The sequence below is a fragment of the Lissotriton vulgaris genome, chromosome 7 (assembly GCF_964263255.1).
Source record: "Lissotriton vulgaris chromosome 7, aLisVul1.2, whole genome shotgun sequence".
NCBI lineage: Eukaryota > Metazoa > Chordata > Amphibia > Caudata > Salamandridae > Lissotriton > Lissotriton vulgaris.
Genome location: NC_141695.1, coordinates 1,026,434,451 through 1,026,448,445, shown reverse-complemented (window position 1 = coordinate 1,026,448,445; position 13,995 = coordinate 1,026,434,451). Strand labels below are relative to the sequence as shown.

The 13,995-nt window shown below is 47.6% G+C and overlaps 1 protein-coding gene across 4 annotated transcripts in view; it reads left to right on the top strand.

Annotated features, from left to right (window-relative positions):
• Window positions 1-13,995, top strand: part of RUFY1 (RUN and FYVE domain containing 1) — a 717,137-nt gene that overhangs the window by 118,823 nt on the left and 584,319 nt on the right. For all 4 annotated transcript variants that reach the window (XM_086931454.1, XM_086931453.1, XM_086931456.1 and 1 more), the window contains one exon: window positions 12,060-12,161. In XM_086931454.1, the coding sequence (XP_086787580.1) occupies window positions 12,060-12,161 (102 nt within the window). The remainder of the gene's footprint in view (window positions 1-12,059; window positions 12,162-13,995) is intronic.

Here is a 13,995-nt window from a genome sequence, read left to right as displayed (position 1 = left end):
TCGGTTGTACAATAATGACAGTTCCAATAGTCAAAAAGGGAGGCTCCTGGCGATGGTCTCAGGTTCGGTTCTTCTCCTCTGCTCGGTGTCCTCCGACAGTCCAGTGATGCCTCCGATGACGGGGAGATTCCAAGGAGGACCGGAAGAGAAGAAAAACAAGGGACCGTTAGTCCTATCCAGAGGTCAACGAGGCACAAACGCCTACCGTCACCCAGGTAGTGCAAGAAGGGGCGGAAAGAGACAGTGCGGGAAAGGAGGGTACTGGGAATGGGGAAGACAGGTCGGGTGATAGAGAGGGTGTCGAGGCGGGACGTGAGCGTAGCGGACGGGGTTTTAGTGTTCGGTGCTATATACGTATTATACAGTGCAGGGGTGGTGAGACTATCGAGAGAGGGGTTATTTACAGGGACTTTAACACGGACTCCTAATGAGTAGGGATAAAGAAGGTTAACGGCACTCACGCGGTCCGCCGTAACTCTCCAGTGAGTTACGGCCGCTCTCCAGCCACCTCCTTGGGACTCCACCACTCTTCTGTCCACACTTCTTCCTCGCACGTCTGCTCTCCTTCTCCGTCTCCAGCCAGAGGGTCCTGCCACGAAACTCCGACGACCTGTTGTGCTTGTTCTCTGATTTTATCCTGTGCTGGCGCTGCCTTTGGGGCGGGACTTCCGGGGTCAGCGTGATATGGTTCCTCCGGACCTGTTACTCGGGTTGGTTCCTGTGGGAGAGAGAAGGGCGGGGTTTTGTTTGGGATGGCTGGTGTTCCGATTCCTGTTTCTGTTATGGCGTTTTGGCTACAGGGGTTCAGTCCCGCTGGTGTTGGATAAGGTAGGTGAGGGGGAGGATGGTCTCCAGATAGGGGTCTTCGGACCGACGTCTCACACCCCACCAGAGGGCAAAAACGAAGGTAAAGCAGCACTACAATGCCCATAGTGCACCACGTGAATTTACTCACCTGCGAGGTCCCACCAAAGGGATTTAATCACTGGAAATTGCTGCTACTCCGTAATGCCGCCATTCTGCCTGTGATCAAGAGTCAAGAGACTCGAAATGCGTTAGGCACGAAGAAATCTGCACATCGCAAAGCAGCTCTTGCTCCTGCATCCAAAATAAAGCTCCGTATAAGCGTCCTGCTGTGTAGTGCTCTTTCGTCTTTTGGACAAACTTTGGAAACCTATTAACGGCTGTCCCGCCGTGAAAGTAAGCACAGCCATTGATATAAACAAGCATTGGAAATGCAATAGGTCTCGCATTAGGAAAGTTTGAGCTATTGATATTGTAAATGACACTTTTTTATTTATGTGTTGGTTTTGAAAGTAGCAAAATTAATAGCTTTGTCAGTTACAATGTCAATAGTTTTAACTTTTGCAAATGTGACACCTATAGCATTTGTAATGCAATGTGTGTTGTATTTACGTGACTTAGATGTATTGATATTACAAATAACAATGGCTTTTAATTTTGTAAATAATTAATACTTAAATAAAAGTTATTGTAATTTATAATGGCAATAGCTTAAACGTTTGTAAATAACCTTTGTGAAGATTATGTTCAGTGTATTTTATTGTGACGAAAATCCAAGAACATTGCATTTGCACCTAAACACACACAGAGCCACACACATATAGATGTGGTGGTGGTGGATCTGGGGGATATGGTGGTGGTGGATGTGGTGGTGCCACCTATAAGTTAGTGATCTGTTAGCTCATTGTATTGGTTTAGATCAAGGGAGGTGTTTGGATGAAAAGCTTCTGATCTAGAGCATGGCTGTTGTATTGAATGACATGGATGTTACACACTCAACGACATGCTTTAGTTTCTGGAACAATTGACTATTTCAATTTCAATGACAGCTCAGAAACTGGCTTTAGACTTGATAGCAGTAGTTATGCATTGAATAAGGGATGTGCAAAACCAAAATGTCTCTCTAGTAAACTTTTCGTAATACTTGCGAATGCATAATTGCTACCTGGAGTTAGCAGAGTTTTTTACATTTGTGTTTTCAAATTAAAATCAGGACTTTTGCTTCCCTTTCAAAATGTTGTGAGAAAATAAAGATCTCCAACATCCATCAAATTCGCGAGGCAAGTGGTGTTGAAATAAAATTGCGAGAAAGGAGTTCAACCACTTTCAGTGCCAACTTGCACTGAGAAATAATAATGTCATTTTGCATGGAAAACTGCGAACTGACAAACATGAGGAAATGAAGAAAAGAAGTCGGGGAACATATGAAGGGCAATAATCGGGCGCCGTGTTAGACTTTCCTCACGTATTAAAATCTATGCAGGCAACATTAACCGTTTGTATCCTGCCTCCTAGAGGATGTTTGGAAGAAAGTGGTGGGAAATACTCAGCAAATTGTTCATTTAACGCAGGTTTATCTCCCTAGTTATTGAGAAAAAATCAGACAGACACAGACGTGCGTTTTCACAGGAAGACAAAAGTAAAGAAGGTTGTGCTGGGAGAGAGAGAGTGGGGAGGAGAGTAGGAGGAGGAGTGGGGAGGAGAGTATTTTATTTATTTATTTATTTAGCAACTTGTAAAGCGCCTGGTGACCCGAGGGCATCCCCGCGCTATAAAGATTAAATCCTGCTGAGGGGGATAAGGGCGAAGGGTTTATTTAGGAAACAGGAGGGTTTTAAGTTTTTTCCTGAACGTCAGGTAATTGGGCTCCAGTCTGAGGGAGCGTGGGAGGGAGTTCCAACCAGTGGGTAGGAGGAGGAGGAGGGGAGGAGAGTAGGAGGAGGAGGGGGGAGGAGAGTAGGGGAGGCACGGCCTAGCGGCCGTGCAACCAAGAAGTGAGGGGGCGGAGCTGGGGGAGGCTGTGAGAGAGAGAGTGGGGAGGAGAGTAGGAGGAGGAGGGGGGCCAAAAGAGACAAGACGGAGGGAAGGTAGAGAAGGGGAGGGGGGAGGAGAAATGCGACACGGCGGGCAGGGGAGGGGGCGGAGCGGGGAGAGGTGCGACACGGCAGGCAGGGGAGGAGAGTAGGAGGAGGAGGGGGGAGGAGAGTAGGAGGAGGAGGGGGGAGGAGAGTAGAGGAGGCACGGCCTAGCGGCCGTGCAACCAAGAAGTGAGGGGGCGGAGCTGGGGGAGGCTGTGAGAGAGAGAGTGGGCAAGGCAGGCGGCTGGGGGCATGTGCACGGGAATAGTTCACTCAACTGTTTCTCTGAAAACACAGGCGCGGACTGCGTTTTATCCGGGCCAGTTGCAATTGGTCTAAGGTGCCCAGATGGAGTCACGCAGAGTTCTTCCTTGCGGTTCTTTCTGATGGAGGTGGTCGAGAGGTTGCTTAACCACCGTTTGATGGATGTTGCGATGATTTGCCTAAGTGAGCAGCGAGGGCGGTTAGAAAAAAGAGCGGGAAACAGGCACAGAAGAAGGGGAGTGGGTGCGCATGGCGGAAAGAGGGGGGCGGGCCCGGCAGAGGGAGGGGTTTGCGGAAGGCGCGAGGAGGAGGGGGCGCGCGCGCTTCGGTCGGGGTTACTCCTGTGAGTGTTTGGAATTTCAACGCGATTACGATTTGCGCTCGAGAACAGTGACGTCATAGACAGTGCGGGGCGACGTCACGCGGTGCGCTGCCAGTCATCTGTGAGAAAAGAGTGATGCTTGCGGGCGACACCAAAGTGGCACTCATAAAACTGTCTAAGCTTCGGGCCGGAGCCCTGCCGTAACGAATCGCTCGGCTTCATTCTTTTCACTGTGCCGGAGAATGGTGCCACATAATTTGTTATTTTATACACAGGTGGATGCTCTTTTTCGGCTATCACGTGGGTGGTAATGGTAGCATCCGCGCATGCGCAGCTATGCTTCACCGTGTGCATGTTCACTCCAGGCCTTTCGTTCTCAAAAGCTGCACCTCTGGGTTCTCGAAAGAGGAAGAGCTCGAGTGGCTAGGGAGTGTTTGTGTTTTACAAAGCTGAGATAGCAGATGTTTCAAGCAAACAAGTGAATTAACAGGCAAGCTTCTGTGTTCTGCGACACGGCGGGCAGGGGAGGGGGCGGAGCGGGGAGAGGTGCGACACGGCAGGCAGGGGAGGAGAGTAGGAGGAGGAGGGGGGAGGAGAGTAGGAGGAGGAGGGGGGAGGAGAGTAGGGGAGGCACGGCCTAGCGGCCGTGCAAGCAAGAAGTGAGGGGGCGGAGCTGGGGGAGGCTGTGAGAGAGAGAGTGGGCAAGGCAGGCGGCTGGGGGCATGTGCACGCGCTTTTAAGCTCAATGCGCATGCGCATTGAGCTTAAATTTCACGGGCACTGCAAGGAATCGCCACGATTCCTTGCAAGTTGGTTAAAGAGTGTTTAAGCCCCCATAGTCTCGCAAGCTCGATGCGCATGCGCATCGACAGGCGAGCCCTAAAAATGGAGCCGTTAGGGCACAGAACTGCTCGAAGCCCCAGTTGCGGTCACAAAAGGAATTGAAAATTAAGCTGTTTTCAGATGTCAGAAACCCTCCAGAGGGAATAAATTAATGAAGAAATGTGGCAAATCACGGAACCCCACCAGAGGGCAAAAACTAAGGTAAAGCAGCACTACAATGCCCATAGTGCACCACGTGAATTTACTCACCTGCGAGGTCCCACCAAAGGGATTTAATCACTGGAAATTGCTGCTACTCTGTAATGCCGTCATTCTGCCTATGATCAAGAGTCAGGAGACTCGAAACGCGTTAGGCACAAAGAAATCTGCACATCACAATGCAGCTCTTGCTCCTGCATCCAAAATAAAGCTCCGTATAAGCGTCCTGCTGTGTAGTGCTCTTTCGTCTTTTGGACACACTTTGAAATATATGTATATGTGTATATATAAAAAATATATATATATACCTATACCCATACCCATATGGAGAGTTCCTCCAATTAAGGTGAATTTGTAGCGAGGAAGAAGAGTGGCTACATCACAGTGTGAAAATGAAAAAAAGATTCTTAAATAGGAAGTACAACAGCAACATTTTAAATAAATGTTTGCTTAGGGCAAATGAGAAACCCAGAGAGGAATGCCTGTCGCCAAAAGAATCCTTGGCAACAACACAAACAGAAGAACTAATCAGCCTAATCTTGGATTACACCCAAGAAGCCAAGAAATCTCACAGATTCTGAGAAAAAATGGAAAATCCTGAAATTGGATAATACAATTGGTAAACTTATGGGAAATCATCCAACCATCATGTATCGCAGAGCCACCAATCTCAAAGACCGATTAATCCACAGCCATCTAAGAACCAATCAAAGAAAAGAAACATGGCTGAAAACAAAAGGCATTGCGAAATGCCACAGTTGTAAAGTTTGCCAAATCGCCAACCCAATAAAGGAATTGATTATGGCTGATGGAAAAATATGGTGGATACAGCAATTTATCACCTGCAAAGCCAGTACACTGTGTACATAATTGAATGGCCATGTAAATTAAAGTATGTGGGCAGCACAATTTGTGATCTAAAGAAGAGAGTACTGGAACACGTAGGACCGAAGGCAAAAAAGGATAAAAACAACGCCATCGCAAAACATGTGTAAGTTCATCATAAGGGAGATTGGAAATGTTTAAAGTTCAGTGGAATAGAAACTGTTCCTCAGAGTGAACGTTGAGGTAACAGAGAACGAATTCTAAGGCAGAAGGAGTCCAGACACATTCTCAATTTCAGAAGTATGTCTCCATATGGACTGAATTTATCGGAAGAATTATACATTCACCTATGAGGCTCCCTGGAAATCATACTTGCTCTAAATAAAAAGGAAAAGAAACACAAACTGGTCCCACAAAGATAAAGGATCTATAAGAGAAAAATAGAAAAATGTATAAAGAGTAACCCCGGTGCAATCTTGTCTAAACCATAGCGGATATAAGTTAAAAGGATGGTGTAAATAAATATGAACATTTTAAAATAGAAAAGGAAATGAAAAAGACCAAAGAATTGAGCGTTTGAACAATAAAGTTACAAAACGAAAAAATATCTCAAACAGGCAATTCATGGTTAATCTACTGAATTTACATCAAATCAACCTCCAGAATCTATAGTACATATACACCAAACCTATAAAGAACAGGCATATCCAAATTGCATATTCAAACTGGGAACCAGGTTGGACTGTTTCAAGATGTATATATTAATGTGACTATATGTCCCAGAATGCACGTTGTGATTGAATGCAGAGAGACAGGAACTGATGTAATATTATTACAATTACAAAAAATGCTGTTTTTTGAGAGCAAACCAACCGTGACCAAAGTATATGCATACCGAAACGCGTAGGTTGTTCGCCTGTACGCTGATTTGGAAATTGATTATATATATATATATATATATATATATATATATATATATATATATATATATATATATATATATATATATATATATATAATACAATGTATGTGGGGGTAGACCCCTCACACTCCCGAACGTACCTTAAATATGTGGCCAAGGCATGCGTTGTGAAAACATGCGTTCTGAAAACATGCATGGTAACGGTACAACAAGGTAAAAACCTCATTGTAAAGGCTGTTTCCCCCCCTCTCATCTGGTGTCCACTGGTGTGTCTGCCCACTGCACTGGCTGTACCCCTGGAACACATATCCAGTGCGGTGCCAGCTTCGGTTCCGGAGCTATCCATGTCACCGAAGGATTACAGCCCACACGTGCTATCTGGCTCTAAGCAGAAGCCACCATGACATCGATCAAGATTGCGCCTAGCTCTGACCGGCACACATCGAATAGGCAATGATTCAGATCCCTTAGCATGTGGTACGGCCCAAACTACACAATCTATTTTATATTGACTCTGACAGCAACAATTACGAGGAATGTGGTAACTGTCTCCCAATATGATGAGGAAAACTAGTATGAGGAACTTCAAGTTGCCTGTGGTCTTGAAACTTATCTAGACACTGGCTTTGTGTCTCCTCCTTATCTTGACATGGAGAAAACCTCCTCTTTTGCAGTTATGTGGAGGGCAGCAGAAATTCTAGACTTAATGCTACCTGCTATGGAGGTGTAGACTAATGTGTTAACTGAAGTACTTCAACTAGGTCAAGCGCCTACAGAGGTCCTGTTATTATTTAATGAGGCACTTATGGATATTCTTTTGGGCCCGTGGTCGAAACCATCTTCAGGTCTGCTAGTTCTCTCATCACCATCGTCCCTCACCAGGTAACTCAGCCTTTACAACACAACATCTAACACCAGAGAGCTGTATGGTACAGCGTTCCCCAACACTTCCAACACTTTTCCTTCTTCTCCGGATTGTAAATCTAAAATAATAGAGATTTTTAGTAAACAGATTTTCTCTTCTAAGAGCCTTGCCTTGCCCTGAAGGCAGTGAACACCAGCTGCTTTTTAGACTGCTACTCTTTGAGAGACAGTCCAGACAGTTGCGATGCTGTAAAATTGGTCATACACTCTGGCTTGGACACAACCGACTGCTTCAATTGAGAGATGAGTACTAGTGTGGCTCTTCAGGGCCACACCTCAATGAGATCTACGGCTTATCATTGGATGTTCAGGCATCCTTAATGGACATGGAAAGCGGACGCAACCCTGGAATGGTTTAAGCAGAGCAAAGCTACACTGTTTTGGGGGGTTTTCTGCTACCACAAGACGATTACACCAGCAATGTTGCCCTCTTTGTGGCTACAACAGGAGGTTTCCTTTTTTTTTCTGCCGTCCCTACACCAGCCGGCAGGCATTTCATCCCTTTTGTGTCGGAGGCTGCAGTTCTTAGAGACCACTTTCAGTACAGCAAGGACAATGTGCAGCTCAGTCTGTCGCTCCTCTAGCATCTGCAGCTGCAAAACAACTTTACAGTGTCCTTGCTGGCACACAGCAGCCCTGTTTGGAGGCAAGTTTATATATTTTCTAAAGGGGTGGCAGACCATCCTTTCCAGCAAAAGAGACCTCCAAATTGTCCGCTACTATCAGGAAAGCTGTCTTAGGACTATCCGCCCATTCTACAGCAAGAAGTGCAGCCCATTTTGGCCCAAGTAGTATGAACTGGGAGTTACTCCCGCTACTTGTACCGAAGAAGGACAGAGTCCTTTGTCCTATCCTGGATCTTCACCTTCTAAATGCCTTCCGGCAAAGGGGCGAGTTTAAGATGGTTATGCTAGCCCAGGTCCAGAGATTGGATGGGGACGTTGGACCAGCAGGATGCTTATTTTCATGTGACTCCTCTTAGATGATTTCGTTTATCACAGATATGCTGGATACAGTGTAGTTCAGTGCCTTTTCTCCATAGTGGAGTGTCCAGGACGTTCAGGCTATGCTCCTGATCATTCAGCCTCTGTCCTGGATCTCAGGTTCAATGGCTCTGAGACTACTGGGGTTATAGGCCTACTGCATCCTACTGACAAAGCATATCAGGCAGTACACGCAGGCTCTGTGTGTTCTTGTGCTCAAATCCCAATGACACAACATCTGGCAAACCTGTCTGATTGTGTCCAGATTTCAGAGGAGAATGTAAAAGGTCTATAGTGGTGGATCCTAGACTGTGAGATGGTCAGTAACAAACACTCTACTTACCCCACCCAGAACTGATACTTCAGTACTTGGTTGGCCATCTAGGAGAGGTGGAGATCAGAGGAGTTTGGTTTCTGGAGGAAACTCCACTCTACATCAGTTTGTTGGAGCTGAGGGTGATTTACTTGGCGTTGAATGCCTTCCTGCCTACCATCCAAGAAAGCTGGGGCAGGTGCTCAGGGACAATCCACCACAGTGTGTTACTGCAACAAGCAGGGCATGGTGGGGGTCTTGGGCCTGGTGTATGGCTGCTCTGCACCTCTGCAAGTGGCTGGATTGGCAAGCAATTTCTCTGGTGGTACATCCCCATGCAGTACCTTTAAATTCTAGGGTAGGCACACTAAGCTTCAGACACTTAGTGGATCACGAAAGGCAATTGCACCAGGAGGTTTCACAGGGCGACTTCCACCAATGACAAGAATCCTGTCTCCAGCACCTTTTGGCATTGGCGTTTCCAAAGCATCTCTCTCTCCTGGAGATGTCTTCAGTGAAGAGTGTAGGTTAGGACTCTCTAAAGCCTTCCCAACACTGCCTCTCCTGCCCCAGTTTTGAAGATGATCATTAATGGCCAGGTACAAGTCAGCTTAGTGGCACTGGACTGGGCCAGGAGAGTGTGGCTCCTTGGCATGAGCATCTGTCTTCTGATCAAGTTGCTGCTTCAGGATGATCTTCAGTCTTAGGAGGAGGGCAGTGTACTGCATCCAGGCCTTCATGATTTGCATCTACATGCTTATAAATGAATCCGCATATTGCCAGCAAGGCATCCTTCCACGTAATCAGTGTACACCAGTCGTTGGGACAAATTTGTGGATTCGTGCCGCACTCAACAAGGTGACCCATTGCAAGCGAATTTGCTTGAGGTTTTGTTCTTTAACTGTGCCTGGCCAAGCAAGAACTTGTTTTCAGGTACTGTAAGGGACAACCTATCAGCTCTTTTGGTATCTTTGTGGTTACCGGACCTCTTCTTTTAAATCACCAGTTGAGATAAGACTTTTCATTGGTTGCAATATTTATTTCTGACAAAGCCCTTTGTGATGCCACAGTCAGATTTGTACTTAGTCATTATTGTATTGATGTGCACCCCTTTTGAGCCGCTACACAGTTGCTCTTTGAGATTCCTGACATTAGAGATTGTCTTTCTCATCGCCATAACTTCGGTTAGGCGTGTGAGCGAGCTGCAAACTCTTTCTGTCAACCCACCTCATTCAGTGTTATTTTCAGAAAAGTTGGTGATAAGAACCTGAGCTTTCTAGCCATCGGAAGTTGTCCCTCCATTTCATGTTGGGCAGGCTATCACCCTTCTGGCATTCTCTGGTCTTCTTTATCTCTCTGAGTAAGAGTGACTCCATCATGCGGGCACTCAGCTTTTATATTGATTGCACCCTTGAATAGCGGGTGGCCGATCAGAAAACCCCACAAAGTTCTGAAGTCAAGAAGGATGAGGCAGTGCAAAACGTATCCTCTCTCTTGATGGATTGCCCTCTGCATAAAATTCTGCTAAGCTTTGGCTAAAAAGCACCCTCCAGAAGGCTTATGGGCTCAATCCCGTGTGGCCAAAGCTGCATTGGCATGCGGTAGGCTTGTCCTAGACATTTGTCATGCGGTTGTTGGCACGCTTGTTCACAAAGCACTACTGCCTCAACAGTCTGGTTTGGCGAGAGGAGCATTTTGCCTTCTCGGTTTGGCAGGATGTTTTGATCCAAGCCAGTTCACAGACTCACCACCTTGTGAGGCAGTGCTGTGGTATCTATTCAAAAGGCGAGGAATCTGTTGTTAGAAGAACAAGTTATTTACCTTTGGTAGAAATCTTTCTGGAGGATCCTGTATCTAACAGCAGATTCCTCACTGGCCTCCCACCTCCACATTCTGTGAACTAGATTCTATTTCTATCTAATAATGTCCCACGTTATAGATCTCCACATTGGTAACACCAGTCTGCCAATGGGCACTCCACCGGAGGGCTTAGACAACACAGAAATCTACTCGCATCACCACAGATGGGTGGTGTTTATATGAGATTCCAATTGTCACTTCCGAAGTGTAACAATGTTGGCCCAGCCACACAACTCCGCCTACCAGTGCACTGGATTACTGTTAAAAAAAGTTTTCAGATGCAGTCTGATGCCTAAGGAATATTAACAAGGTGAGGCATCTGTGGTTAGTTATATTATCCACCAGAAAGATAGTTATAGAAGGTGAATATGGCCATTAAAAGCAGTCTTCAGTCTCCCCCCCCCCCCCCCCCCTTTTCCCCCTCATCCGGGGCTCCCCATGGGCAGGAAGGGTATAGACTCACTCCCAAAATGCTTCTTATGTCATATGATTTCCAAAGTTCACTAGCTGCCACTGCTCACAAAACATATATGTTGACTGAGTTTAGGCCCCATTTGTCAACTGCATTTGCTACACAATTCACCCAAGGTTCCTGCCAGCACTACTCATATGGCTCTTAGTAGTCACTGACTGCTGCAATACTTCAGCAACTGGCCCCTGTACTGTGCCGAGATCCCTAGTTCCAGTGATCACACTCGTTTCTCCCAAGGTGCTCTTCCTCAGTCTGGCCTGTATGCTCCTTCTTTAATAGTTTGCACCTTCACCCCTCAGCTGCCTCCACCAGTCCATCGCACTAGCTCCACAGACATTCAGTTCCTCAAGATGGGATGAGGGGACAGCAGCACTCTCAGAAATGAGCAGACTTCACCCTAAGTCTCCACCGACTGTGGTACATCGCACCTCTGCTGCGGCCCCTGCACTCTGTCTGGCCTTTCCCTCCAATGTATGCTTCTCTCCAACACAAGCATACGGGAGGGAAAGACAACTCATTTGGGTCTTCTCTCCACAATACTTGTGACGATTAGGAGCTTTGCTGCTAGGTCATGCCACTGAGACTTGGAAAAGGGGGGCTTTAGCTTGGACCTGCCTTCCTTTGTTCTTCTGCTTTGATCCTCCCGGAATGTGCAGAACCATTGTCCACTCTCAGCAGTCCTTTTCACGACCTTCCTCTGGCTCTGTTAAAAAAGTATTTGCCCATTTGTGGTGGTATGATCAGAAAGCTCATGTTCCCAAATCTCGAAGCATACCTCCTGCCACCCTGCTTGATACCAAATTAACCTGTTTGTTAAGATCCATTTCAGTGCAAGAACCGTTTTCCTCATACTACCAACACCCTAAACATGCCTCTTGCAAATAGCGATTCCTAACTGTTTCAAAACCCATTTAATTATGGGGTAACATGCTAACGAATGGCTAAATGGGTTTAATACATAGAATTTACCAAATTTGAATCAAACAGTATGTGCTACACTCATACCGCGGTAATCTGTATTGTGCTTTGCTTTTTCTAGCATTAGTATAAAAGTGCTCGAATAGGCCCCAAATGTGTGGTGTAATAGAAACATCATTGATAAATTAATGGGTGCTTCCATCAGGTAACAAGCTCTAGTGTGGTTGTGGTTGGTAAAAAAATGGAGATGTAAAGAACTCAAAAGTGAACTGGAGACACGTTATTATTATCACCAATCCCATTTTAAACTTCCCACTGTTGTTTAATTTCTAGGACGCCTGTTGGAAGAGGAAGGGCTTGGCTTCATCTTGCCCTTATGCAAAAGAAATTGGCAGATTACCTGCAAGTTCTTCTAGACCACAAAGAGCAATTGAGGTAACACACAATTTCTTCAGATCAAAATAATTTGCAAACATGTTGACCGCTATGAAACTGATTGAGGTCAACGGTTTTTATTGTATGTAGGTATATGTTTTCATTTTTCGAAATAAACTCTTCATACCAAGGTACCTTAGTGAGGATGTCTGACTAAGGAATGTGGGAGAACAATGTACACGTAGGTATGGTAGCACAAGGCATCCAGGGAGACAAAACAATCTTAGGGCCCAATAATAGGGTTTGGCAGACACGCAATAAAGTACCCGGTCCGCTAATCCCCGGAGATTGGTGCCGCCAGTCAGCCGACAAGCACAGCAATGGGGACTTCGCACCCGGGGTCCCCGGGACTGGCCGGACCTGCCGAATAAAGAAGCAGCAGCCCACGGACGGGCCACTGGGCTCCAGCTCCTACCACTCGTCCCAGAACAGACGACGTGGGACCCCAGGTGGGTGCAACGGGACGGTGCCTGCCCGGGCTGGAGGCCCGCAATGTTATCATAGCTATTGCAGTGGGCTGGGCATACCTGCTATCCCCGGGGCCGGGAGCTGCGGGAGACTGCGGTCCCGGACACAGCGGCATCTCCATAAGGGCCTACTCAACGAGCCTCGGCAGCCGACACTCTGACAGAGAGACCGTCTGGCGGAGGTACGGAGTGGCCTGAGTGCGCTGGGTGGAGGGACCGCGCGTAGGCGAACACAGTGAGCGGGACCAGGGACAGCGCTCCGGCGTGGCCCTGCATACCCCTAGATGCGCTATTTAAGGAGGGGACCTGCGCCCGGCGCCCCGTGGACTTTCCTGGCCCCTGGGGCTGGGACCTACAGTAGACACCCCGAGCAGTCTCACAGAGCCCTCAAGTCAGTCCCCGCCTAGAGGAGAGACGCGATAGCGGGCAAGCGTGGAGATACAGGGCCCCATTCATATTTAGCGCTGGACCCACCCGGAGCCTAGCCCGGCGAACATATAAAGTTGGGAGCAGTTAGTAGTGAGGCCCAACCCGGAACGAAAGCCTGACGGTAAGAACAGAAGCCCCTCAGGAGAACAGCACGAACACAGTAGGCACTCGCCTGACAGTGCCCATTGAGAATCGGCCAGAGGCATCGCCTGGCAGAGGTGCGCTGAAAGTCCCCCTGAGGTGCTGACACCCGGCCAGACATTCCGTCGGGAAGGCAGAAACCAATAGACGGGCACAATCAAGGAGGCCCTGGACAACTCTAGGTACAGACAACGGCATTGATGGAGGCGAGCCTTAGTTCTTCACTGCGGATTGCCCGGACCAACACTACGTCCTCGGCGAAGGGGAGGAAGGAGCAGATTCTGAAAGACATGCTCTCTAAAGGCCCCCTATCAGAGGAGAAGGGGGGCTGATCGCCCCCAGCTTCGAACTTGCAGATGGATCCAGAAGACAGACATTCCGATCACTCACTCTTCAATACCCTAAGGGACGACTTCCAAACACTCAAAAGTGAGGTGGCTGGGGAAGTAGAAGAGATACGCAGTGATGTGGATGCAATCAGCCATGGAGGACCGCATCCAGGCCAGAGACGAGGAAGTGGAACAGCTCCAACAAGAGGTGCTAGCCGGCGGAAGCAACAAATCGCCCTGCAGGCACATACTGAAGACCTTGAAAACCGCTCGAGGCGGAATAACATCCGTATGAGACATAATCAAGTACCTACAAGAGCTTTTCCGGGACACCATGGGAGTGCGGCAAGACTTTGAAATCCGCATTGATCGGGCTCACCGAGTGGATTTGAGGCGGCGGGTCCATGCCCCTCCGCCGGACATCTTAGCCTTTCTTCCCGACTACACTCTCAAGGAGCGCATCCTGCG